Source organism: Talpa occidentalis, unplaced genomic scaffold (genome assembly GCF_014898055.3).
Source record: "Talpa occidentalis isolate TD23 unplaced genomic scaffold, MPIMG_talOcc4v2.1 talOcc4.7, whole genome shotgun sequence".
NCBI lineage: Eukaryota > Metazoa > Chordata > Mammalia > Eulipotyphla > Talpidae > Talpa > Talpa occidentalis.
In genome coordinates, this window is record NW_023605083.1 from 100,555,004 (window position 1) to 100,578,658 (window position 23,655).

General features: G+C 48.4%; 2 protein-coding genes across 5 annotated transcripts in view; both read left to right on the forward strand.

The window, feature by feature from the left end:
• Positions 1-1,692, forward strand: part of LOC119230352 (folliculin) — a 55,888-nt gene extending 54,196 nt beyond the window's left edge. For all 4 annotated transcript variants that reach the window (XM_037491383.2, XM_037491384.2, XM_037491382.2 and 1 more), the window contains one exon: positions 426-1,692. In XM_037491383.2, coding sequence (XP_037347280.1) covers positions 426-627 — 202 coding nt within the window. In that variant the 3' untranslated portion in view covers positions 628-1,692. The remainder of the gene's footprint in view (positions 1-425) is intronic.
• Positions 1,693-4,645: 2,953 nt separating this feature from the next.
• On the forward strand, positions 4,646-11,780 carry PLD6 (phospholipase D family member 6). The gene is made up of 2 exons (XM_037492559.1): positions 4,646-5,075; positions 9,977-11,780. The coding sequence occupies exons 1-2, from the start codon at positions 4,646-4,648 to the stop codon at positions 10,222-10,224; spliced, it is 678 nt and encodes a 225-aa protein (XP_037348456.1). The 3' UTR covers positions 10,225-11,780.
• The last annotated feature ends 11,875 nt before the right edge of the window (positions 11,781-23,655 follow it).

Consider the following 23,655-nt stretch of genomic DNA (forward strand, 5'->3'; position numbering starts at 1 on the left):
TGTGAGAGGGGGTGACCACCTCGACCTCCAGGGAAGCTGTTATTTTTGCCACTTAATTAACTAAAAATCTGAAAATCAGATAACAGATGTTCCCTTTTTATTAAGCAGAATTATTTCTTCCTGCCTTCTTAGTAATTTTTTGTCAAACTTAATTGTCCTGATCTAAAATAATATGGTGACCTAAAGAACAACCCAGTCCTTTTATGCATTTAAGGAAAAAATTTTTCTTTTCCCATCTTGTGCGCCTGCTCTGCTATAGGGTTAGAATTGACGGGCACTGAGCAGCCTGACACACGCAGGTGTGAGCTGCACTCTGCTGTGTCTTGTAGGTGTTTGAATCCAGCTCTGGAGCCACTTAAGCCCCAGGACCAGAACTCTGGTGAGGGTGCCACGGTATCTGAGTGTTTTGTTTTGTTTTTCTACAGCAAAGTGAAGGTCCTTTTTAAATTCACCAAGGTGGACAGTCGACCCAAAGAAGACACACAGAAGCTTCTGAGTATCCTTGGTGCCTCCGAAGAGGACAATGTCAAGCTGCTCAAGTTCTGGATGACGGGCCTGAGCAAAACCTACAAGTCACACCTCATGTCTACTGTCCGCAGCCCCACGGCCTCAGAGCCTCGTAATTGACCCCACCTTGGGAGTGTGTCCCATGTACACCTCCTGGGACGTGTTGATGGCCATCCTTGCCATCGAGCTCAGAGGCAAGTCTTCTAGGCAGTCACAGACGATCCTCCCATTTCTGAACTGCTGGCACGGAGCTGTTTCCCAGCAAGTAACACAAACTTCGGGTTGAACTTTGCCTTCTTGTGGGATTGGGCCCTTTGTCGTTCTTAGCATTGCCCATCTGGCTGTTTGAATTGCTCCATCTCTGCAGAAAGCAATAGGCCTCGTGCTAGCAGGTCCCCTGCATTTGCACACCTGTGGAGAGGCTGACAGGAAAACATGCATCAGATGCCTCCCAAGGATGGAGAATTCAACATTTTTCGGAATAACAGGCCAGCCCCAGCTACAATACCATATCCTCTTTTGAGGTTAAAGTTTGAAACTTTGTGTTTTGAAATTCAGCAAGATTCTAGGATATATGTATATGTTTGTAGAGTTTTGCTGCAGTTTTGAATTTTCAGTACCTGTACCAATCCTTAGTCACTTTTTGTAATCTGTGTAGGGCTCTGGGAAAGGCTTTTGGGGTGGAATGGATTTATTCCTCATTTCTGGATCCTCTGGAATTCATGTTCTGAAATCATATTACTACTAAGGCTTAATGTGCCCCTGCTTGGCAGTGAAACTGCCCTGTAGAGGACAAGTCCCTGCTCTTTTTCATAGGACGATAATGCTGTGCCAGTGCGTCAAATCCAGACATTTGACTTGCCTGACTCAGTATATGGAGGTGAAAAAAACTACCATAGTTTTATTTTATAGCACTTTGTCCTCTATTGCTTCTTGAAACATTTCCATTTGGCTGCAGTAACAGTTTTTCAAAGGGAGTATGCTGCTATGACAGCTTCATCATCCCAGTGTACATTTTTCATAAGGACTCATGATTTGGAGGAATTTTCCAGCAGTTTTGCTGATTTGTTTATATTTTGTTTGTTTAATTTATATTTAACATGAAGACCAAGTTTATATGACTAGGTATCTGTATCTTGTAAGAACACTGAAACACAATAAAGATGTATTTTTGTATACTGTTGACTAGGGGATTTTATTGGTTTGATACTAAAATTTATAAGAGATCAGTTTCAGAAAATACTGTGGTTAAAAATAATACCAGTGATGACAGAACTTTTTTGCATCTCTGGAGTCTGTTAAAGATTGGCAGCTTCCAGAGGAAGGCCTGGGTGCTAAATTGTTAATTTCAGGCAGTTTCAACTCAGCACAGTGGCGGTTACCCACCCCAGCCCCTCAGCCATTTGGCAGGCAGCTGTGCTCACGTTCCTGGGGCAGCTTGCCACGTCCTGTGAGAGCCAAGGCGGGCAAAGAGGACTCTCCTTCAACTACTGCGGAGCTGTGCTAGGATCACTGATCATTCCTGACGGCCAAGGTGCTAAGAGGTGAGCATGACTGTGTTGATGCTCAGCACAGAGACAGTTTTCAACAATTAAAAAATAAATAGCAGGGCCTCATCGGTGGCGCAGCAGTTGAGCTCTGGGCTGCGAAACTGCCACAGCCTCTGCAGCGCCGGTTTGATCCCTGGCCGCCAGGCGAGGGTCCCACTTGGCACGTAGACCTCTCCTGCCACCCGCTGCTCCCCTCAGCAGCGTACTTTGTCAATCTGCCTGCTCTGCTCTCCCCTCTGGCTCTGGTGAATTCTCTCACCCTCCCGCGCTTCTGACTCTGCCCAGTGCTTGTATAAATAAATAAATAGCAAACGGTGGAAGGGGGGATTGATTTATAGTTCTCTCATCATTAGGCCCAAGTTTCCAGTGTCTAAAAGTCACAAGCCCTGTAAAGAGACAGGGAAGTATGTTCTACTCAAAAGATTCCAGAGTCATTGAAAAAGACTTCATGGCAGATAGAACTATCTTAAAAATGCTCACAGAACTAAAGGAAGATGTGGAAAAAGTCAAGAGAACAGTGTGTGAACAAAATGGGAATAGCAACAAAGAAAATGAAAAAAACAAGTGTGGAATGAAAACTAACTGAAATGTAAAGTTCATTAGAAGGATTCAAATGAAAGTTTGAGCAGACAGAAAAATCGATGAACTTGAAGATAGGACAATGGACTATTACTGAGACTAAGGAACAGATGAAAAAGGTTGAAAGCAAATAGAGCCAAAGGGACCCATGGGATACAACACCACCTAGAGGACCAACATTTAGATCATGGAGTCCCAGATGAAGAGAGAAAGGGGCAGAGAACAGTTATCCTCAGATTTCTAATCAGAGACTTAGGAGGCCAGAAAACGGTGCCTATATACTGAAGAAAAATGCTCAAAGAAAAAAAATGTCAACCAAGAATCCTGTATCTGATATTTTGTCTCCCAAAAGGAAGGAAGATGTGAGCAAGAATTTCCAATAAGCAAAAGCTGAAGAAGTTTGTGACCACTAGGCCTGATCATGAAATGCTCTAGGGAGAAACCACCAAGGTGAAATGGAAAGAGACCAGGCAATACCTCAAAGCCATACACAGAAATAAAGGTCTCAAGTGAAAACCAAACATAGACAATTATAAAAACTATTGTTATTGTAACTAGTTTGTAACTACTTTTTGTTTTATACATGATTTGAGAAACTAATGTGGGCCTCCCTAGTGGCACAAGGGGTTAAGCTGCAGGACTATGAAGCTATCTGCAGCCACTACAGCATGAGTTCGATCCTCAGCCCAGGGAGCAAGCCACATGGCGCAGCAGACCTCTCCTATCTTGACTGCTGCTCCCCTCAGCAGTGTATGTCAGTCTTTCTGCCTGAAAGAACTGGGCTGTAAACCAGAGGTGCGGGGGGTGAGAGGATTCACCAGAGACAGAGTGGGGAGCAGAACAGGCAGATTGACTGACATACACTGCTGAGGGGAGCAGCAGGAGAGACAGGAGAGGTCTCCTGCGCCATATAGGCTGCTCCCTGGAGGGCTGGGGATCGAACTAGAACTTGCACTGCAGTGGCTGGTAATAGCTTGAAATAGCTCTGTCTTTAACCCCTGCGCCACCAGGGAAGCCCAATTTCATAATTGTTAACGAGTTCCCCTTCAGGAGGAAAAAAATTCACCAAGTATAATATTTGTATGCAGTCCTTTTATGTTCAGTCTTATAGATTGTAGTAAAAAGATGGTCTTCCAAAGTTACTTCCAAAACTGCTTTTTCCCACCCAGGGGTTGATGTTTCAACTGATGGCAGTCAAGGAGACCGTCCCCTTGTTACAGAAAGGAAACTGTAGAGGACTGTCATTTTCATTTAAAGACCACAGATCATGCAAATTCCTGACCAGGGTTCAGGAAAGAAGACAGGAAATTCCCACTCTCTTCTCTTTTTCCTCCCTGTGAGAAGTAACAGCCCCTCCCAAGGGATAGGTGGAACCGGTGCTTGCTAAGACAGCACCTTTGACTTAGTTTCCACTCAGTTTATGCTTAAAGTGGAACGAATGTCTTCAAATAAGGGAATATATAGGGAGGATCAGAAGAAACACAAAAGATTAAATCCCTGACTTGGGGCTGTCCCCACCACGCTGTGGTCTTCAGCATGTTGGGGTCAAATCCTGCCACCTACTAAACCTCCTTGGTTTATCTGACATTCTGTTCGTTTCTTGGATCTTCCAAGCCTTGCCTAGCTGATCCCACTCTGGAGAGAGGAGGTGTGAACTGAGAGGAGGTCCTTATGCTGCTCTATGGCTGGAGGAGGGTCTGGGCTTAGTCTGGCTTCGATGGGTGTGGCGCTGGCATGCACTGTAGCAGGGCAGGGTGCCTGTGGCCAAGTGTACCTGGCTGGCAGGGGCGCAAGTGCACAGGGGTGGGGGCCCGTAGGGCCGCAGACACCTGCCTCTGGTGGGCACCAAGCCCAAATACCCTGAAGAGGCGCGTGGACACGTGACCAGCCAGTACGCAGGCGCAGTGGACACCAGGCGCACGTGCCCTTCGGTGCGCAGGCGTGGTGGCCCCTGGACGCCGTGGCCTAGGGGCGCGCAGGCGCAGTGGGCACAGTGGCCTCCCGGCAGCATGGGGCCGTTGCGCTGGCAGGTGGCGGCCGCCATGGCAGTAGGCCTCACGCTGGCCCTGGAGGCGCTGCCCTCCGTGCTGCGCTGGCTGCGGGCAGGGAGGCGGTCGCGGTCGCGGCGCGAGGTGCTCTTCTTCCCGTCGCAGGTGACCTGCACCGAGGCCCTGCTGCAGGCCCCGGGTGTGGGGACGGCGGAGCCCTCAACGGACTGCCGGTGCAGCCTGCCGCACGGCGAGAGCTCGCTGAGCCGCCTGCTGCGCGCCCTGCTGGCCGCCCGCACCAGCCTCGAGCTCTGCCTCTTCGCCTTCTCCAGCCCGCAGCTGGGCCGCGCCGTGCAGCTGCTGCATCAGCGCGGGGTGCGCGTCCGGGTCATCACCGACTGTGACTACATGGCCCTCAACGGCTCGCAGATCGGGCTGCTCCGCAAGGCAGGTAGGCCGGGGGCAAGGCGTTGGGGACCCCAGGCCTGGGGCCTCACGAGCCCGTTGGGGGATGAGTCTCAGACAGGGCGGGGTATGAGCTGAGCCCCAGGACCAGAGGCAGAGGGCTGAATGTCAAAGGCCGATGCTTGGGTCAGAGGCCTGAAGACAGATGAGATCTCGTTTATTTCCTATGGTGGTTTTGTAGGGTGAGGGTAGTTTTATCTGGGAGAAACCCCAAGTCAAGGGGGGGCGTGGAGGGGACAGGCCTTGGTGAGCAGAGCCAGCAGCTTCCAGAGCTGCTCTGCTAAGGGGTCTCAGGCTGCTGAGTGTGAGCCCCAAGGAATGAGAAGGACCTGCCTTCCCAGCCAGTGGAGGAAGGTTTGGGAATTCCCTGAGGCGGGGCCCTCCCCAGGAATTCGGGGGTGTGAGAGCCCCAGGCCCCCCTTGTTCTCCAGAATGTTGTCTTGTCCCAGAGTTCCTGTTTGCCAGCTAGGTGTAGGTCTTGTGGGGGCCTCTCACCAAGGACAAAAGTCCTGGCATGAGGAACATTCTGGGAAATCGGTATCTGCTGAAAAGAGCAGGCAGATAATAAAATAGAAATAATGTGCTTTGACCAGCTGGAACAGTGGAGCCCCCCAGGCAATAGCCCCTGGTCACTCCACCCTAGTTTACATCCCCCAAACTGCTTCCCATCCCTCCCGCCCCTCTCCCCACCCCATGTACACGCCCTACTTACTTGCTCACCTTTGTACTTGATGCTAATAAATCCAAGACTGCCTTTGGATCCAGGCTGCACATTATTTCCCATGTAGCCCCTCTAGGCTTCTCATTGCTTCACATGGACTTTGAGTGGACAGATCTGTCCCTCATCCTGTGCTGCTCCCAACGCTGCCACCCTGTGAGGCGACACTGGGGAGCAGCCCTAACTCTGCTATACCTCATTCCCTGCCTGGGGTGGGGCAGCAGCTATATCCTTAGATTTTCACTACTGCAGTGTGAAGTGATGATGGTTTGGCCTGGCAGCACTCAGGAAATCTAAGGTGAAGGTTAACAAATCTGCATGCCTGCCTGCTTGCAGGCCACCAAAGATGGTAAAGGCTGGACTTCAGGACTGAGGGGTTAAGCAGGAAGAAGGCGTTTCACTTAACTGTTAGTGAATTTCAGGCCGGGGCTTCTGAAATGAACAAAAGTAATGTTCTGAGAAGTGAGGCTTAAATGTTTAGTGGTTGAGCAGTTGATGTAATTGTTTCTCCAGTTGCAGAAGGCTGGGGGGAGACATCTCTGCCCTACCTACCCAACTCACTGGGAAATAGAAAGTGTGGGGTCTGCATTGATTCTTCTACCTCTCAGTTTGTCAGCACATGTGCTAATGTGCACTGCAAACTCTGTTCCCTGTATTGTGAATGTTAGCTGCACAGAGCCTGAACTTCGTGCTTCTCTCAGTCACCCAGGAAAGTCATTCTGCACAAGCATTTGTTTGACCTGCCAGTTCTGTGGCCACGGTGATCCAGTCTTGAAGCGCCCTTGAGTGTTGTCCTGGCCCCTCCCCTCTTCACACAAGCACTCCTGGCCTTTCACTGGCTGGGAGGCAGAGCTGCCTCTCTGGGCCAGGCTCAGCTTCCCCCACTCCACCTGGGGCTCTCTAGCTGGGAGTGACCCGCAGCCTCTGTGGCAGGGCTGGAAAGGCAGTCTAAACGTGGAGGATATCCACCGCTCTTCCTGGTGGTCACGAGCCGTCCCGCATCTGCTGGCAGGTTCGAGGGGAAAACATGGATACGTTTAGCTTTTAGAAAATCTTTAAGATTTTATTATTTTTGGGCCTCCCCGGTGGTGCAGCGGTTGAGCGCTGGGTTGCGAGGCTGCCCGCGGCCTCTGAGGCGCCGGTTCGATCCCCGGCCACCGGAGGAGGGTCCCGCATGGCGCGCAGACCTCTCCTGCCGCCCGCTGCTCCCCTCAGTGTACTTCGGTCCTTCTGCCTGCTCTGCTCCCCGCTCTGGCTCTGGTGAATTCTCTCACTGTCCGGCGCCTCTGACTGTACCTGTTATAGGACAGGGAGAGGGGCAGCCCAAACCCCGCAAACCTGCCTATTCTAAATGGGTTCTGCCATCCGCCGCATCAACACAAAACATAGGAGACTTTAATGGGAAGGAACTTTAATAAAACTAGGAAACAATACAGGTAAGGCAAAGAGTTTAGTTTCTAAATGAAGCATCCAGAGTTACCCGTCCCCTCGTGGGTAAAAGTCCATCCAAATGGGATTGGCCCAGAACAAGGCCCCAAAGCCTGCCACAAGTCTAAAGCATCTTCCAGTGGGGACCCACAGCAAAGGGTCAGAAATAACCAGACAAGCCCGGAAGGAAAAGAGCAAAATCAACATCAAGATAAAAGCTGCCATTGTCACCTCCCCACGGGTCTCACCCACATCTGTGTCACCTAGTCCATGACCAAAAGACAAGCGCAGTTTCTTCACGTGTCTCTAGGCTCCATGTGCCTCCTCCAGGTCTCCTTGCTCCATCCTGCTTCCTTCCTCCGTCTCTTCCTGCAGCTTCTTCTCTTGCTGCTCAGCTCCACCCTCCCTTGGGTGGGGCAGGGAACCTCCCCCTTTCCTGGGGACCACCCTGTTGCATACCCAGTGCATGTATAAATAAATAAATAAATCTAAAAAAAAAGATTTTAGTATTTTTCAGGAAATCTTAGACTCTGACATTTGGGAAGAATCTTAAAGGTCACCAAGATAAGGCTCCCACCTAAGGCTTGATCTCCTCTGATGGCACCTCAGCCATTTTCATCATTTAACAAATGTGCCTGTGTGCCAGTGTTTTCCTGGACCAGAGACACAGTATAGGTACTGTGTCTTCCCAGCGGGAAGGGACTAAAGCCTGACACTTAAAGTTGGATCGTCATAAGGGTCAGGAAATGTAATAAAACAGGGTGAAGGGCAGAGAAACTGAAGCATAACAGTGCTATGAGAGAGGTATCTGGAGGGAGAGCCTTCTGGATTGAGGAACAGCAAGTACAGATGCTAACTCCGTGTGTTTGAGGAATAGGAAGAAATCTCCTATGCCAAAGATGGTAGTAGTAATGACGAGAGACCAGGGCACCGGGGCATATGGGTTTCATTCAGAGTGGAGGCAGTGGGCTGGACCCTGGAGTGTGAGACAGAAAGTGCTTAGAGGATGGTGAGCCTGGCAGAGGCACAGAAGACCCCACACGGGTTGTCCAGGCTGCTCTGAGAAGAATGGGTTTCAGGGTAGCAGTGGGTGGTATGGGTCAGAATGGGAGCCGGGAGGTGGAGGGGAGAGCCTTGTGATTGTGTTGGCGTGGCCAGAAATGGTCTCTTCTGTTTTGAAGGTTGAGCTGATGGAACTTGCTGGTAGGTTGGTTGTAGTGTGTGAGACATGTCGTCAGGATTCCCTGGGATTAGGACGCTGCTTTCCAGGCAAGGTTGCTGGGAAAAATACAAGATGCCTAGTAAATTTGAATTTCACAGAAGCTACAAGTAATTTGTAGCGTCTTTTCAGAAGTAGTGCATGGGAGATACCTTCAAAAATCATTTCTTGTTTGTCTGAAATTCCATTTAATTTGGACATCCTGCATTTTTATTTGTTAAGTCTGGCAACCCTATTGCAAAGCAGGCTATTTTAAACTCTTAAATCACACGTCTAATGGTCTCATTCACTGAGTGACTAATTATGGAAGCCAGCGTTACTCCAGGGCTGATGCAGAGGTGGACAGGAAGCAAGGCCCTGCCCTAGAGAGTTTGAAAACAATGTGGGGAAGAGGAGAGACAGCAGCAACACAAAATGCAGCCACCTCAGGCTCTCTGAAGGATGCAGGGCATGCGAAGAATAGTTTTTGTATGAGTAACTGCTAACAGTGGTCAAGGTCAAGGTCCATCCAAACTAGGGATCCAGTGCCACTGAACCCCTCACTCTGACACCCTCAGGGCCTGGTTTCTTGGGTTCTCTTTGCCCTCTCAGGCTCGCCCCTTCCTCTTACAGAATGGGATGCAGCTCCTGGCCTGGTGGTGTTCATACGGTGACGTACCAGCTCCTGGCAGAAGTGAGAGTTTAAAGGCTGGGGAACCCCAGCCAGTGATTTGTGCTCATTCACCTCTGATGGGAGTACTGCTTGGCTCTTCCAGAATCAGTAATTCTGCAGGGTTATGCTGTAGATTTCGATTCCAGAGGCATGGGTGGGTAAACCTCAACCAAATCACAGGACCTGGTGAGGGTTGTTTCTAGAAGAAATTGAGTCATGTTAAAGATGGTAGTAGTAAGGTGTCCTTACTGGAAACAACAAATTTTTTTGTTCCACAGAATTTAATGGCAATAGCATTTTTTTTTTAAAGATTTATTTATTTATTTGTTTATTTATTTATTTACACAAGCACTGGGTACAGTCAGAAGCGCGGGAGGGCGAGAGAATTCACCAGAGCCAGAGCAGGGAGCAGAACAGGCAGATGGATGAAGTACACTGCTGAGGGGAGCAGCGGGAGGCAGGAGAGTTCTGCGTGCCATGCGGGACCCTCCTCCGGTGGCGCTCAACTGCTGCGCCCCCGGGGAGGTCCAAATGGCAATAGCATTTCCAGACCCCCAGACAACTATCAAAATCAGACTGTATGCAAGACCACACAGGCGCATTCTACTTATCAAGGATATCGGGCATATCTGCCTGTCTGCCGTTGTCTCTGCTGCCCCTCCTCCCCTTGGGACTGTGGGTGCTGCTCTCACGCTGGAGTGCGACTCAGCCCCTGCCCCTTGTTAAGCATGACAAGCTCTGCTTTCCCACCAGATTGCAAACAAATGGCAAAATTAGTAGCTGCTAGAAAATGGCGCACAACGAGGAGCTCGTGTGTGAATGAGAGTCTCGCGTGAGGCCATAGTGAAGGATCACTTGCCCTTTTTGCAGGTATTCAGGTTCGACATGACCAGGACCTTGGCTACATGCATCACAAGTTTGCCATAGTGGACAAGAAGGTGCTGATCACCGGCTCCCTCAACTGGACCACGCAAGCCATTCAGAACAATAGAGAAAATGTTTTGATTATGGAGGATGAAGAGTATGTGAGGCTTTTTCTGGAAGAATTTGAGCATATTTGGGAAGAGTTCAACCCCACGAAGTATACCTTTTTCCCACAAAAGAAGAGAGGCCACTGAAGCTGTGCTGTTGTCTCTGTCTGCAGAGCTGGAGGAGAGAATGGGGGCTAACGCTGAAAGACTTTTGGTACCCACACTTGAAACCAGGCCAGACTATAGAGAGGACAGACTGGCCCGAGCCCAGTCTGGACCCATCGTGGGTGTTGGGGCCAGGCTGCGTTCTGTGAGTGAGAACCCCAGAGCAAGAAAGTCACAAACTAAATTCTCCTTCATTAAAATACTGAAAAGTGAAGTGAAGAATGGTTGAGGTTGAGGAGGAAAGGGGAGTTCCTGTCCCGTCAAGTTGGTTGTTTGGGGTTGAGTCTTCAGTTTTTCCCTCCACTAAAAGTCAGGTCAGCTTCACCTTCTTCCCAGCGTGACTTCTGGCACCTTGCCCGGCGTCTCGCTGGAGGCTCTGCTCCTGCTCTGCGCACAAGAGGCGCAGTGCCCTTCCGGGGTTGGAGGTCTGAGTCCCTTTCCTGATGTGACAATCCTCTGCCTCCACGAGCCCTTCTTTAGTCTCCGCGAGTGTTCCCTCCTGCCCTCCTGCCCCGCTCACCACCTGGCACTGCTGTGCCGCGCTCCCCGCACCCCCATGCTGGCAGTCTCTCTGTCAGGTCACCAGCTCCTGGTGCAGCACAGCAGGGAGCGCCCCCGGGTGCCCTCACATTCATGAGTCACCCGCAGCGCAGTGGTCACTCCCTTCCCGGGGTTCACGTCCATAACTGCTCTTTAAAGCAAAAGCACACGAGAATGTTCCTCCTCGCCAGCTTCCTTTTGTTTTCATGTGGAGAGTGTGGTTTGTCCGGAAGGGCTGTAAGCAGCTAGAATTGGCTTCTGTTTCCATGTTAAGCTTTTAGTTTTTAACGTTTTCATGCGGAAGGTAATGTTGGTATATGCATTTAGAAGTGACCTGAACTGTAACACCTGCGGGACTTGGCTGATTCGCACTCTTGGCTTGATGTAATTCATCTGAGTTACACGCCGTCGGGGACACGCCCGCGGAGAGCCCAGTTTCAGACTTTGGTTCCTGACAGGTCTGATGTTATTCTCGGGCAGGATTTTGTGCTCATGGGTCTTAGAGCAGGTGTCTTACATTTGTGAAAAGTTCCAGTATTTTTCATTACATGTATATCTGCATGTACACGCACACACACGCACACACACCCCTCGCACACCACCCGGATGACTCACGCTAGCGTCGTGTCATGTTCCCTGTACAGTGTGCCGTCGCCTGTCCTGAGGGGCCCTCCTTCCCCAGCACCCTCAGCGCCGCCTGGAGAGACAGTCAGTGCGACTTGTTTTTCTGTTTTTAAAGTTATCTTTAACTCAGGTGTTAGTCAGGTAAACTCAAAGTTAATTTTATCCATTTAATTGAAGATATAAAGGATAATGTACAGATTAGAAAGTACAGGAAATGGTTTTACATTAAAGGTGTTTTTTACCCGAGTCTGTGCTCCAGTCATGTGTGTTAGTAAAACTGGAGAAGACTTGAGAACATGTTTGTTGTCCTGAACATCCTGCGTATTTGAAATAAATGTTTTTCTGGAAGGTTAATACCGTGTGTCCTTGCTCTTGCCCACTGCTCGTTCACATTGTGGCTGCTCTTTATTAAACAGATACATCTTGGGGGGCGGGCCATATACATCCATTTAGAAACCCTTGGTCCTGACTGTGGCACCTGGGGACCTCCTGTTAAAGTGTTTTCCAACATGTGCGTGTGATCTTGGTATGATCGTCAGCCTTTTTCCATTCTCGGGGGGGTGGGGGTGCACCTGAAGCTTGCCCACAGTGCCCAGGTCTCTGGCTGGTGTTCAGAGGAGAGCACAGCTGTTAAGGGCATATGAGGTCACCTAGCTGAGCTATCCAGACGGATGTTTCAAGAATTGTGAAGGTATTTTTGTTTAATATACCTATATAAATATTGCTTATGATTTTCATTGTTTTAACAGCATTAGGGAACTCAATCTAACAAAAAGTCTCTGAAAATAGTTAACTTTTCCAAGAAAAATTTTCTTTTTTTTTTTAAAGATTTATTTATTATGCATACATGATCTAGGGTATGGGCCAGAGGTGTGGGGAGTGAGGGGATTCACCAGAGACAGAGTGGGGAGCAGAACAGATGGATCTACTGAAAAACACTGCTGAGGGGAGCAGCAGGAGAGACAGGAGAGGTCTGCTGCGCCATATGGGTAGCTCCCTGGCCAGGGATGGAACTCACGCTCCAGTGGCTGCGGTTAGCTTCACAGTGCTGCGACTTAACCCCTTGTGCCACCAGGGAGGCCCCAGAAAAGCACTTTAATTTCTCCTGCTCCCACAAGACAATTCCACACCACACAGTACCAGCAGGGAACAAAACCAGCAACACCCACAGAACTTCAAGCCTCTGACTAGAACAGCATCACCTGCTCACAGGTGCTTCCCCTGAAACCTGAGACACCCCCCTGGCCCCAGCCCTGGGCCCTAGAGCACAGCTTGTGGGGAGTGCAAGTGGCAGCAGGTGGTGGGCACTTTACCACCCACCGCCTGAGGCCCACGTGGGCTTGGGCTGCAGGAACGTGGAGCCCCACTCCACCAACTGCAGCACTGTGGCTCCCGGCAGCTGCAGCCAGTAGAGAGGCCCGTGGATTTGGTGCCTGGATGGCGGAATCTGGTCAGAGCTCATAGCTCGCACCTGACCAGATTCCAAATGGTCCAATCAACCCGAGGATTGAAAATGACCCAGTCAGACTTGTAGGTGGGGGACTCTGAAGGAGGACATAAGGCAGGTCAGGAGCCAGCGTGGGGTGGTCTGTTCCTGGCCTCCGAAGAAGCAGCATCCAGCTTCTCCAAAGGAAGAAGAGAAGCTGAAATGCTTTGCAGAGAAACCAAAGGGCTTCGCAGACATGGGGGACCGCTGCCCTTCGGCCTGCCTCTGACGGCTCTTGAAAGGAGCACCAAAGGCCCCAGGCCTGGTATCTCAAATAGCTGTTTGTTGTTGGAGTGGGACAGCAACTCAAAGAGCTGTAACTGGGGTGACACTGCCACCTCCTACTGAACAGTAGTGACTAGTACTACTGGCCAGTGCTGTCCTGCACTGTAGATGGTCCAGGTCACTTTTGAAAGTTGTTAACATGGTGTGTCTAAAGGTCTGGCACTGCCTCCTGGTGCTGCTGTCTGGTCCAGCGTCCTGTCTGGTCCGGCATCCAGTGCCAACCATCCCGACCTTCAGACTGTGAGTTGGACCCTGGCCTGCTGCTTGCCGGTTGCAACGAGTTCCAGGCCCATGTTGATGGGACAGCGCCTTCTTGGATGAACAGACTTTCGTTTGGGACTCCTGGACACTGGACACTCGGGTAAGATGCCAGGCTCTTATAGCCTGTTTGTTAAATAAACCCTGTTGTTGTTCCCTGAGCCTGAGTAGTCTTGCAATTGTGCCTATGGGTGCGAAGCCACAGTGACCTGTCCTCTAGTGGCCAATGTCCTTTGCACAGCTTGAGCCCCGCTATATCCGCTCCCCCCATTGCACTTTCACCCCTGGCACAATTAAAGTGACCAGCTGGCCGTGTCTCCACGCCATCCCCCGCAGGCAAACCCAGTGGCTGCATTCCCACTACTTCACTCCTGCGCTGCCAGGGCCTGCCACAGCACAGGTGCAGGACAGACTCAGCCAGCATGTGCTGGATTTAAGCCAGGAATGAATTCTCAGCGATACTCTTGTGTAAAAGGTTGTGTAAATTCTGTCCCATTCCCGCTCTTCCCACCCACCCTCATTTTTCCACAAGGGTGTTCTCATTCCCCTCTGCTCCCTGCGCATCTTTCCCTGTCCCGAGGCCCCGCTAACAGAAACACCTTTCACCTGGGCTGTTTTATCACTGACTTCATCTCAGATTTCAGCCTCCAGATCTCCAGAAGCCCTGTGTAAACGAGCTACCACAGTCCTCAGGGTGGCCCTTCTGCAGACCCCGGGCAGGATTCCGGAGTGAGTCCCTAGGGCCCTGCACTCCAGGATCTGTGTAGCAGATGGCCCCACACTGTCCAGGATGCATCCAGGGTGCGGCCGCCGTGCAGGAAGGCTCCTCTGCCTGAGTCTTGGCTTGGCGGCTGCAACAAAGCAGCATCTTGCCCTCAGGCAGGGCAGCAGTGTTCTCCGGCTCGCCCGCTCCAGCAGAGCTACTGAGGCAGGGCCTGGCCCAGCCTGCCCCTTCTGGGCTGGGTGCTGCAGCACTCAGGCCTCAGGAACAGCTTGGGCCAGGGCTCGGCCCTCTCTGGGAGGAAGAGACCCCGTCTAGCTCGTCCCAGAAGGAGCTGTGGCCCCACTCTCAGACATCTTGTTCCACACGCACCACTGTGAAAAAGGGACATAACATAGAGCCATTTAAAAATAGGGCTGTTCTGGTCCATCCTGAGCCCTGTCTGCGGCCTGCCAGGTTTTGCTTGTCGAACAGAGGACCCTAAAGCCTCACCCCGAGGAATAAGCCGGGCTTCACTGGGCTCTTGCCACAGGTGCTTCTAATAACTGCCAGGGAAGAAAACCAAAACAGGTCATTCCCCTGAAAGTTGACCACAGAGATCACACCCGAGGGAGAAAACCTGTGCTGTCAAATTAAGGATGTAAACAATGATACCTCATTTGAAAATGGAACCCTACAACATGCGGCATTTAAAAGCCCGCCTTCCTCTTTAGCCGGCCTTTGAAGCCATCATCATGTAGCGCGCGTCTGCGCCCCTCTGCCCTTCACTGCCGAGCAGCCTTCTGTGGCCTGGGTGGACATTTGCTTACCCGCGCGTCAGCTGCTGGACATGCGGTTTGTTTCCAGCCTTTGGCTATTACAAATAATGCTGCTAGAAACATTCATGTATGATTGGGAATTTGTGTGGAAATGTTTTTGTTTCTCTGTTAGATACCCAGGAGTGGAATGGCTGGGTTACAGCATGCTGTTCAGCCGCTTGTCTCTGTTTCTAAAGTGGCTGCACCATTTCCCTTTCCCAGCAGCGGTGCATGTGGGTTCCCGTTCCTCACGTTTCAGCTGACCCACACCGCGTGAGGTGGTGTTTATAGACTTGAGTTGCATTTTTTCTGATGACTAATGATGTTGAGCATCTTTTTTAGGTATTCACTGGCCATTTATGTCTCTTTGAAGAAACATCTATTCAAATCCTTCGTCCATTTTTAAACTGGGTTGCTTTTTTATTGAATTATAAGGGTTCTTGGTATATTCTGGATACAAGCCCTTTATCAGACAAATGATTTGCAGATATTTCTCTCCCCTTTGGGTTGACTTTTCACTTTAAAAAAAAATATGCGTACAAGAACTGGGGTATAGGCCAGAGGTGTGGGGCGGGGGGTGAGAGGATTCACCAGGGACAGAGTGGGGAACAGAACAGGCAGACTGACTGAAATATACCGCTGAGAGGAGCAGAGGGGGAGGTGTGCTATGCAGTGTGGGTAGCTCCCTGGCCGGGGATCGAACTCGTGCTGCAGAGGCTGCGGATAGCTTCATAGGTTGCATCTTAACCCCTTGTGCCACCAGGGAGGTCCTCACTTTCTTGATGGTACTGTTTGCATTACATGTTATTAGTTTTGTCTTTTTTACTTTGTTGCCTATTCTTTGGTGTCTTATCTAAGAAATGATTGTCCAAACTCCAGGTCACAAAGATTTGCTCCTATGTTTTCTTCTGAGATTTTTAACTCTTTGCTCTTAAGTCTGTGATCCATCCTGGGCTAACTTTTGGTGTATGGTGTGAATGGTAGGGAGTTCAGCTGTATCTTTTCTTTTGCTTGTGGCTGTCTAGTTGTCTCAGCGCCATTTGTTAAAGATTTGTTCCTTCCCCACTGAATGGTCTTGGCACGCTTGTTGAAGATCAGTTGATCCTAAATATAAGGTCTTATTTTTGCGCTCTAAATTGTTTCATTAATCGGTGTCAATTCCTATGCTACACCGTGGCACAATCCTTAATATACCACTCTCTCTCGATTAGTTAAGCTTTATAGTGTTTGGAAGCCCAATATAGCATGAATCCTGTTTTCATTTTCAAGCATTATTTTGGCTATTCTGGGTACCTTTGTATTTCCATATGATAAGCTGATCAACTGCTGCAAAAATAGCTGGGGTTTAGATAGGGGTTGTGTCAAGCCCCTCTCCAGTAAGGCGGAGTATTGCCATCTAAACAATATGAAATCTTCTGATCCATGAAAATGGAATGTTTCCATTTACTTAAATGTCCTTTAAAAGATGTGGTTTTTGTATTTCTCTGTGTTTTTTAAATTATATGATTATAGAAATAGAACTAGTTTTTGTATATTGATTTTATATCTTGCAAAGCTGCTGCTTTGCAGCTCACTTTTTAGTTTTAATAGATGTGGTTTCTGGATTCTTTAGGATTCCCATTAAGGTCATTTTGTCTGCAGAGATCGTTTTACTTTTTCCTTTCTGATATGCCTTTCCCTTCTCTTGATTAATTTCCCTGGCTAGAATCTCTAGTTCACTATTAAATAGAAATGGTGAGAGCACATTATTTTTGCCTTTTCCTAATCTTAGGGGGAAAATTTTCAGTCTTTTACCATTATTGTGTTAGCTGTGGTTTTTCATAGATGTCCTTTATCATATGGGGTAAGTTCCCTTCTAGGTATAGTTGAGTGTTTTTAATGATGAAAGGATGTTGGATTTTCTGAATGCTGATTTTTAAAATTGCACTAACATAGCTTTTAAAAAAAAGTGTTAAAGCTATTAGAGTATCATTGTTAGGTCAATGTCCAAAACCTGCGTACACTTGCCTAGAATTTCTAACAAAATGGCAATATAATTATTGAAACATTCTTAAACTGGTATAGCACAAGGAAAAGAAATATCCTTTCTAATGACTCCTAAGTGTTTTTTGGCTAAGTTTCATAAATTCCCTCAGTTGATTTCTAGTGGGTAGTCAGACTTTTTTTTCTGCTTTTCTGAAAGTTTGGATCCCATTTTCATACCTGTCATTGTAAAGGTTGTACATACACATACACAACTGAAAATTTCTTAGTGATGAGACTTAGAAAATGAAACAGAATGGAGGCGTCCGTTTACGCTAGCAAGGGTTCCTTATTTTGTGAAATTTTGTTTGTGGTGTGTATATGTATATTGGGTGATGATTGCATTTTCTTTCGTAGACAAAACTTTAACATAAATATTAAGATGAAGGCATCACTCATTGCCCCCTGACCTTAGTTTTTTTTAGTATTTATCTCTCTCTATATTTTTACGTCATTGTTCACTTTTGTACAATGTGTGTTTGCACGCTTTCTCCTCTCAGGTGTACTCCCGTAAAATTCCCACCACCAGTTCACCCATGAGCCATTACCATAGTCCCTTGTGCTCTTCCTGAGTTTTGATAACTGAGCCAATGTATCTTAATTTAGACTCTGAATATAAAATATTTACTATGCATTGTGTGTAAATGTGAATTCTGGATTTTTATATGGAGTCTCTTTAAAACTGATGGCAATCCAAATCTTTCAAAACACTGCAAGAAAAAGGCTATACAAGTAAAAACAAGAACTCCACTCTGTCTCCAGGCTTTTGATCAGTTTCAGGCTTTTGACCTAAATGCATGTTTTGCATTTGTATGTTAAACAAAACCTCATTCACAGCTGCAAAGGGTGATGCAAAAATAGTTTATTATGATATAGTTTATGTAAAGTTAGATAATATTTACAAAATAGAAATGATCAGCTATATCCATGGGAATCTAGCATGGCACACAAAGGAATAAATATTTTGACAAAATTAACACTTCAAATGTAGCTAACAGTTGATCAGAAAGTTTGTTTTAAAAAAAGGCTCAAAATTAAACCATAAAAGTCTTGAATTGTCAGAGAGAAGCTTAGCTGATGAGGCTCTGCTCTTTAGGACTGTGCTGCCTGACAGGTGGCCCCGCTGGGTGGGCCGCACTCCGGGAGGGCCAGAGCCTGAGGACCTGGCTGGAGTCCGGAGGCCGTGCCCGGTCAGCTGGCCCCGAGGCCTCGGCATGCTTCTGCGTGTGATTGTGAATCTGAGTGTTACCATTCAGCATTAGTGCAGAAATTAAACACCAGTAAAAATTCTACATGCTTGTTCTCTGCGTATGTATCACCTGGCTGCTGAAATGATTAGCGGTGGCATAAGTGTGTGCTGTGAATTATTTCTAAATATATTACAGCAGGAAAATGCACATTTTCACTTTGTTCATAGATCAACCCCTGGGCCCCGAGGTGTGGCATGGTATGTTTTTGTCTCGTAGCTCAAGTGAGATACTCACTCTGATAGATGTCTTTGTGAGGAGAATCATAATTGTTGAAGAGCCACTTAGAAACTTCTCCTTTTATAAATATTACTTAGGAAAACCCCACGAATTAATTCTTTTCATTTAACTGGTTTTGAATTCTAACAATGTCAGTAAATAAGTTATTAATACTAACATTAAATCCTAAAATCCATTTTACTTGAAGTTTTGTAATATAAACATAACACAGTAGTGAATTTAGTATCTATAATCTAGTCCTAGCTTTCTATAAATGAAAACTGAAATATGTGACATGACTACTGATAAGGGGGAGTTGAGGGCATGGGAAATGTGGCAGGTGGGCTGCCGTACCGATGGCAACCACTGTTTCAAAACTTTGTTCCTTCGTGGTGGGCACAACATCCATCCTGGGGAAGGACCCCTCGCTGACCTCTCAGGGCCCATATCATGTTTCACTCCCAGGAGACCTGAAAGCCTTCCTGGGTCACGATACTCTGGGATGATCCAGTTCTTAAGTATCTTGTGACTAAATATTTCCTTGCCAGCCTCACAGATACTGTAAGATGACGAGGACTGAGACCCCACGCTGTCACACAACTTGAGGGGGTTGGGGGAGGAATCCCGGTGGCTGGTGGGACTGCACAGACCCCTGCCAGCAAGTCCTCATAGTTCCCCATTTGACCACTGGGACCAGACTACACCTTCACTAAGCCTCACCACAGTCTTAGATTTCTGTGTAAAGGATCTGATCAAGATGGAACTACCATTTTTTGTCATTGTCCCCAAGGACGGCTCTACCAAGAACAAGTTCCCCTGCTACCTGAAAGTAGAATCTTCCTAATTGGTAGATTATTTTTGGGGTCTTGGAACGCTACGATCATTTGTGGGAACCCCCATGGAAAAAATTTTGAGCATTCCCACACCCCAAAAATAACCTACCAAATAGGAATGTTCTACATTTGGATATTGAGGGAAGCCTGATTTAAGTGTTTGTTCAATGGAAAACAATAAATGGACTAGAATAAGGGTGATCATTATTTGAGATACTGTATACACGTATACAGTCTTTAAAACCATCTGTTAAATGACTAAAGCTTTTAAAAAGATGTATTAGTCTTTAAAAATACTTCCTTGTTACGTGGGTGCCAGGGTTCAATGTTGTACCCAAAGCTATCTCCCTGTCTTAAAAAGGGATGTCTGGATAAGGTTTTTAAAAAATGCACACAAACTCTGTCACAAAATCCCTGCAGTAACCTCTAAGTAATAGTTACACTGCTTGCTCTGATATACAGGTTATTTTGAAGAAAGTAAACATCGTGTTCAGAGACTTCGCGCACCACGGGGAGCCCGCGTCTTCGGGAGCCCGCACACGACACCCGGAGAGGCCGGCACATTCCAGCAGGTGGGCCTGGGGGTGGCTACTTACTGCTGCTCTGGTGAGAGCCCGCCGTTGACGGGCTCCAGAGAAGAGAGACCTCTTCTCTTTATAGAGAAACGCGAATACTCAAAGTGGCAAAAGAACGAGGCTGGGCCTTTCCCAGCAGACAAAATTTGAGAGACTTGCTAAGGTGGTCATGTTGGGTTTATGTCACGTCTTCCCGTCAAGACAAGAACCTAGAACGAGTGGTTTTACTAGATTACTTCAGGCTGACTCTCACTTAAGTTTTCAAGTGTGGAAAGGAAAAGCTCGCCGAAAGTTGCTCGCACAGGGTACAAGTACACAAAACTGTACACCAGTACAATGTGCACCCGTCTCCTAAGCGCCGTGGGAGGGCTGAGCTGCCATGGCCTGCTGTGTCCTGCTGCGGGGGAGAACAGTGATCTCAGGTGAGGTGACTTCCAGGGTTGGAAGTCTGCTATCTGAGCTCACAACGGGTAGGGATGTGGTGTCATGAAGAGGCCAGGGAAGAGGTGTGACACTTCCAAGAGTGAAATCTGTGGAAACCCTCACAGAAAGCCCTGAAGTATTCACTGGTTGAGCATTGTAGTAATTCCACTCTTAAGAATGGCAGAAGGGAGAAGAGCTGAGCCGATCACAAATGATGGGAAACATGGTGTGGGTGTGCTAATACTTTCAGAACCTGTAAGTTCTCAGCAGCGTTCTTCCCCGAGGCTTTTCAGGTAGGGTGGGGGGCTGTTACACCAGGGCACTGGGAACTGGTCATAGTCTCAGCTGAGAGGAGAAGGCATTAGGGTGACAGTTAAAATCTGCATATAAAGCCAATCCCTCTTTAACGTAAAATATTAAGAACTCAGGATCCTCGATGTGAAATATTTTGTGACTAAAGAGAAGCTTCCAATTAAAGTGCCAAACTGTTTTTTTTTTTTTTAATCCTTTTGGGTATAAATACATTTCCGTGTCCTTTACAAAACTTTGAAAATACTTAAAATTTCTTCCCTTTTCGGGTGATGAAGGGCTCACTGAATTCTGTATTTAGTTTTTTGAAATTGTGTTTATAAAAGTTAAATTTCAAGCTTCTTTGGGACAATGATGAGCAAACTTATTTGCAGGAAAAACAAATGTTGATGGTTGTATGGTTTTCACTCTAAGTGAAAGGAGGTCTGAATCCCAGAGAACAGTCTTAGGACTGAGGTTTTGGTGAATGGCAGTGGCCGTGCAGACACCAGGCAGGCAGAAGGGAGCAGGAGCAGAAGTGCTTTCCGGCCCCTGTTCTGGAACCAGCACAGGCTCACAGGAAGTGGAGGCCAGAAGGACCCAGCTGCTCCTCTTTGCCAGGTCCTCAGTAAACAGAGTCGCTGCAACCAGGGAGGGGGGAAGGCCTTTCTAAGAATACACAGCTTGCAGGAAAGGGCACCTGGCCAGGGCACAGCATTCGGTCACACTGCAGCTAAAGAGAGGCCTCAGGGCTGATGCTCAGCTTCCAGGTCTCACGGGGAGCTTGAGAACAGACTAAAGGGGGAGCAACAGGCAGTAGTGATAAAGTAAATGGTATTAAATACACCATTTAAAAATATTTTTTAAGCTATCAATTTTGTTTTCTGGCCCCATCGGTCAAAATTCCTTTTCGGCAGCTCCACATGTTACAATTTTATTTTTCAAAAGCCACAATTCCCTTTCTGAGTCTGACCTGTGCAGGGTGCCCAGCGCCTAGCTGTTGGGTCAGTGAGTGAGGGGCTAGGGCCAGATGCTGATGCCTCAGACACCATGTCACCTCCATGGGGAGGCTGCAGACAGCCCCGGTCACCTGGAATACCAGCATGCACACGTGTCCAGGTGCTGGCACTGTACCCGTCGATGACGGAACCTAACCAGCAGAAAGCATTCACTCTGCGGGTGTGCTGAGTGGGCATGCGCAGTTATTCATGCATATAGTCACAAAAGCTGTCAAACCAAGTCAAACTGTTTAGTTTTTATCCCATTAATATGTTACTTGCAGGTTATAACAGATTACATGTGAAGTAATAAATATTTACAGGAAATTAATTACAACTGTGAAAGTCCACCCATGTTAACATTTCTCACCTGGGAGGTGGGGCGCTCCTCAGGCCAGTCACCTGCTTAAACCCGTCCAGAGCCAACCCCCCTGCCAACACAGAAACTAGCCCAACCTCCACAATTTTTCTTTCTTCTTTCTGGAATTTGGTGGCTAAATTCCCTCCTGGGGCTTGGGCGCCAGTGCGTGTGACACTGATGGGCCGCACAGTGCATCTGTGGTGGACACAGGTGGGAAGTAGAGACTCGACTCTGTCCCGCTCGCTCTGGCCGGAGGACGGGACTCAGCAGCAGGAAGCTCAGACCTGGTTCTGAGCAGGCAGTAGTTGTCACCGTGCGAGGACGATCAGAAATGGCAGGAGAGGCGCAAGGCTTTTTTTTTTTTTTTTTTTTTTGGGAGGGGGCAGTAGGTGCTGCCTTTTGTTAGAGAGGAGTCCCAGTGCCCCCACTTCCTGGCTGGCTTAAGCATTCAAAGTCCATTTCCCAGTGACACCCAGGCCGAACCAACCCCAGGAGAGTCCTGTCGGCTCCGACTGAATAGGAAGGGCTTTTCCAGTGGCCAAAGTGACAGAGGTCCTCCCCAGGCTCTGCCATTGGGCCGCAAATGTTTTACTCACCAAATCTGTTCCCCAGGATTTCTGAGGCCTAACTCAAGGGACATCTGGAAACAAGTGAATAAAATGCCCCTTTGGCCCCCCCATATTCAAAAGCACTGTCAACTTTAAGCCCTCGTGAGTGTGTTAAGGGCAGGGAGAGCCTGACTAGGAGGGCTGGAGGCAGGAGGCAGTCACAGAGGAAACTTGAGTTCTCAGAAGGAATGATGTGAATTCACAGCCCAGAGAGCCTGCATGCGACCAGAAAGCAATGCCCCATCCTGTCAGAGCCTGCTAAGCAGGGTGCTCGGTGCTCCTCTGCCCCCCAGGACACACAGGCTGACACAGCATCTGGAAACTGCATGCATTGCAGGGTCCTTCTGTACACTTCTCCTCTGAGCCTGACACAAAAAGGTCGTGATCCATGTCCCGATCTACATGGCTGGGTAGCTGATAAGTAGAATTTAAAGAACAACTAATATTGTTTTTACAAACATGGAAGACCAGTAGCAATGGAGTGCTAAGTGTGGGTTAAGACTCTTAAAAGCTTGTGACACCAGTGGAGGGTGATGCCAGCAGACAGCGACAGGGGCACCTCCGTTCGCTGCCGTGTGAGGACACTGGAGGCGGCGCAGCCTGACAGCAGGGCTGTCTCACCCCCATGGGACTTCTTTCACATGACCCTCTTCATTAACTTAACCTAGAAACTGAGCAAGACCTACATTTTGCCCCCAAAGTATTCACATGCCCACAGACTGTCAGACTAACATGCTCTTGGCAATACAGTCAGCGCGCTGCTGGACCGGAGCAGGGAGGCAGGAAGGAGTTCCTGCCCGCACCCTCCCCCACCTTCCACCTCCAGCACTGCCAGCCGGGGAGCAAGGCTGGTTCCCGCTTAGCTGAGGGTGGTTTATACGCCTTGTCTTAATGGATGAGCGTTTTCATGGAACCTCAACTTAAGAGACTTTTAAGAAGTGCTGTAGGACGTTTTGAGACCGTGAAAGTGGTCTTAGTCAAACTGCAAGTAAAAGCAAAGTTGTTACTGCGGTTTGCGGGGCTCTCCGAGCGCTGCGGGGAACTTGGCAGAGCTCAGCTCAGTCAGACTTAGGGTCACAGGCACATTTCATCTGATACGACATCCTCTACTTTCTCCTTGACTTAACA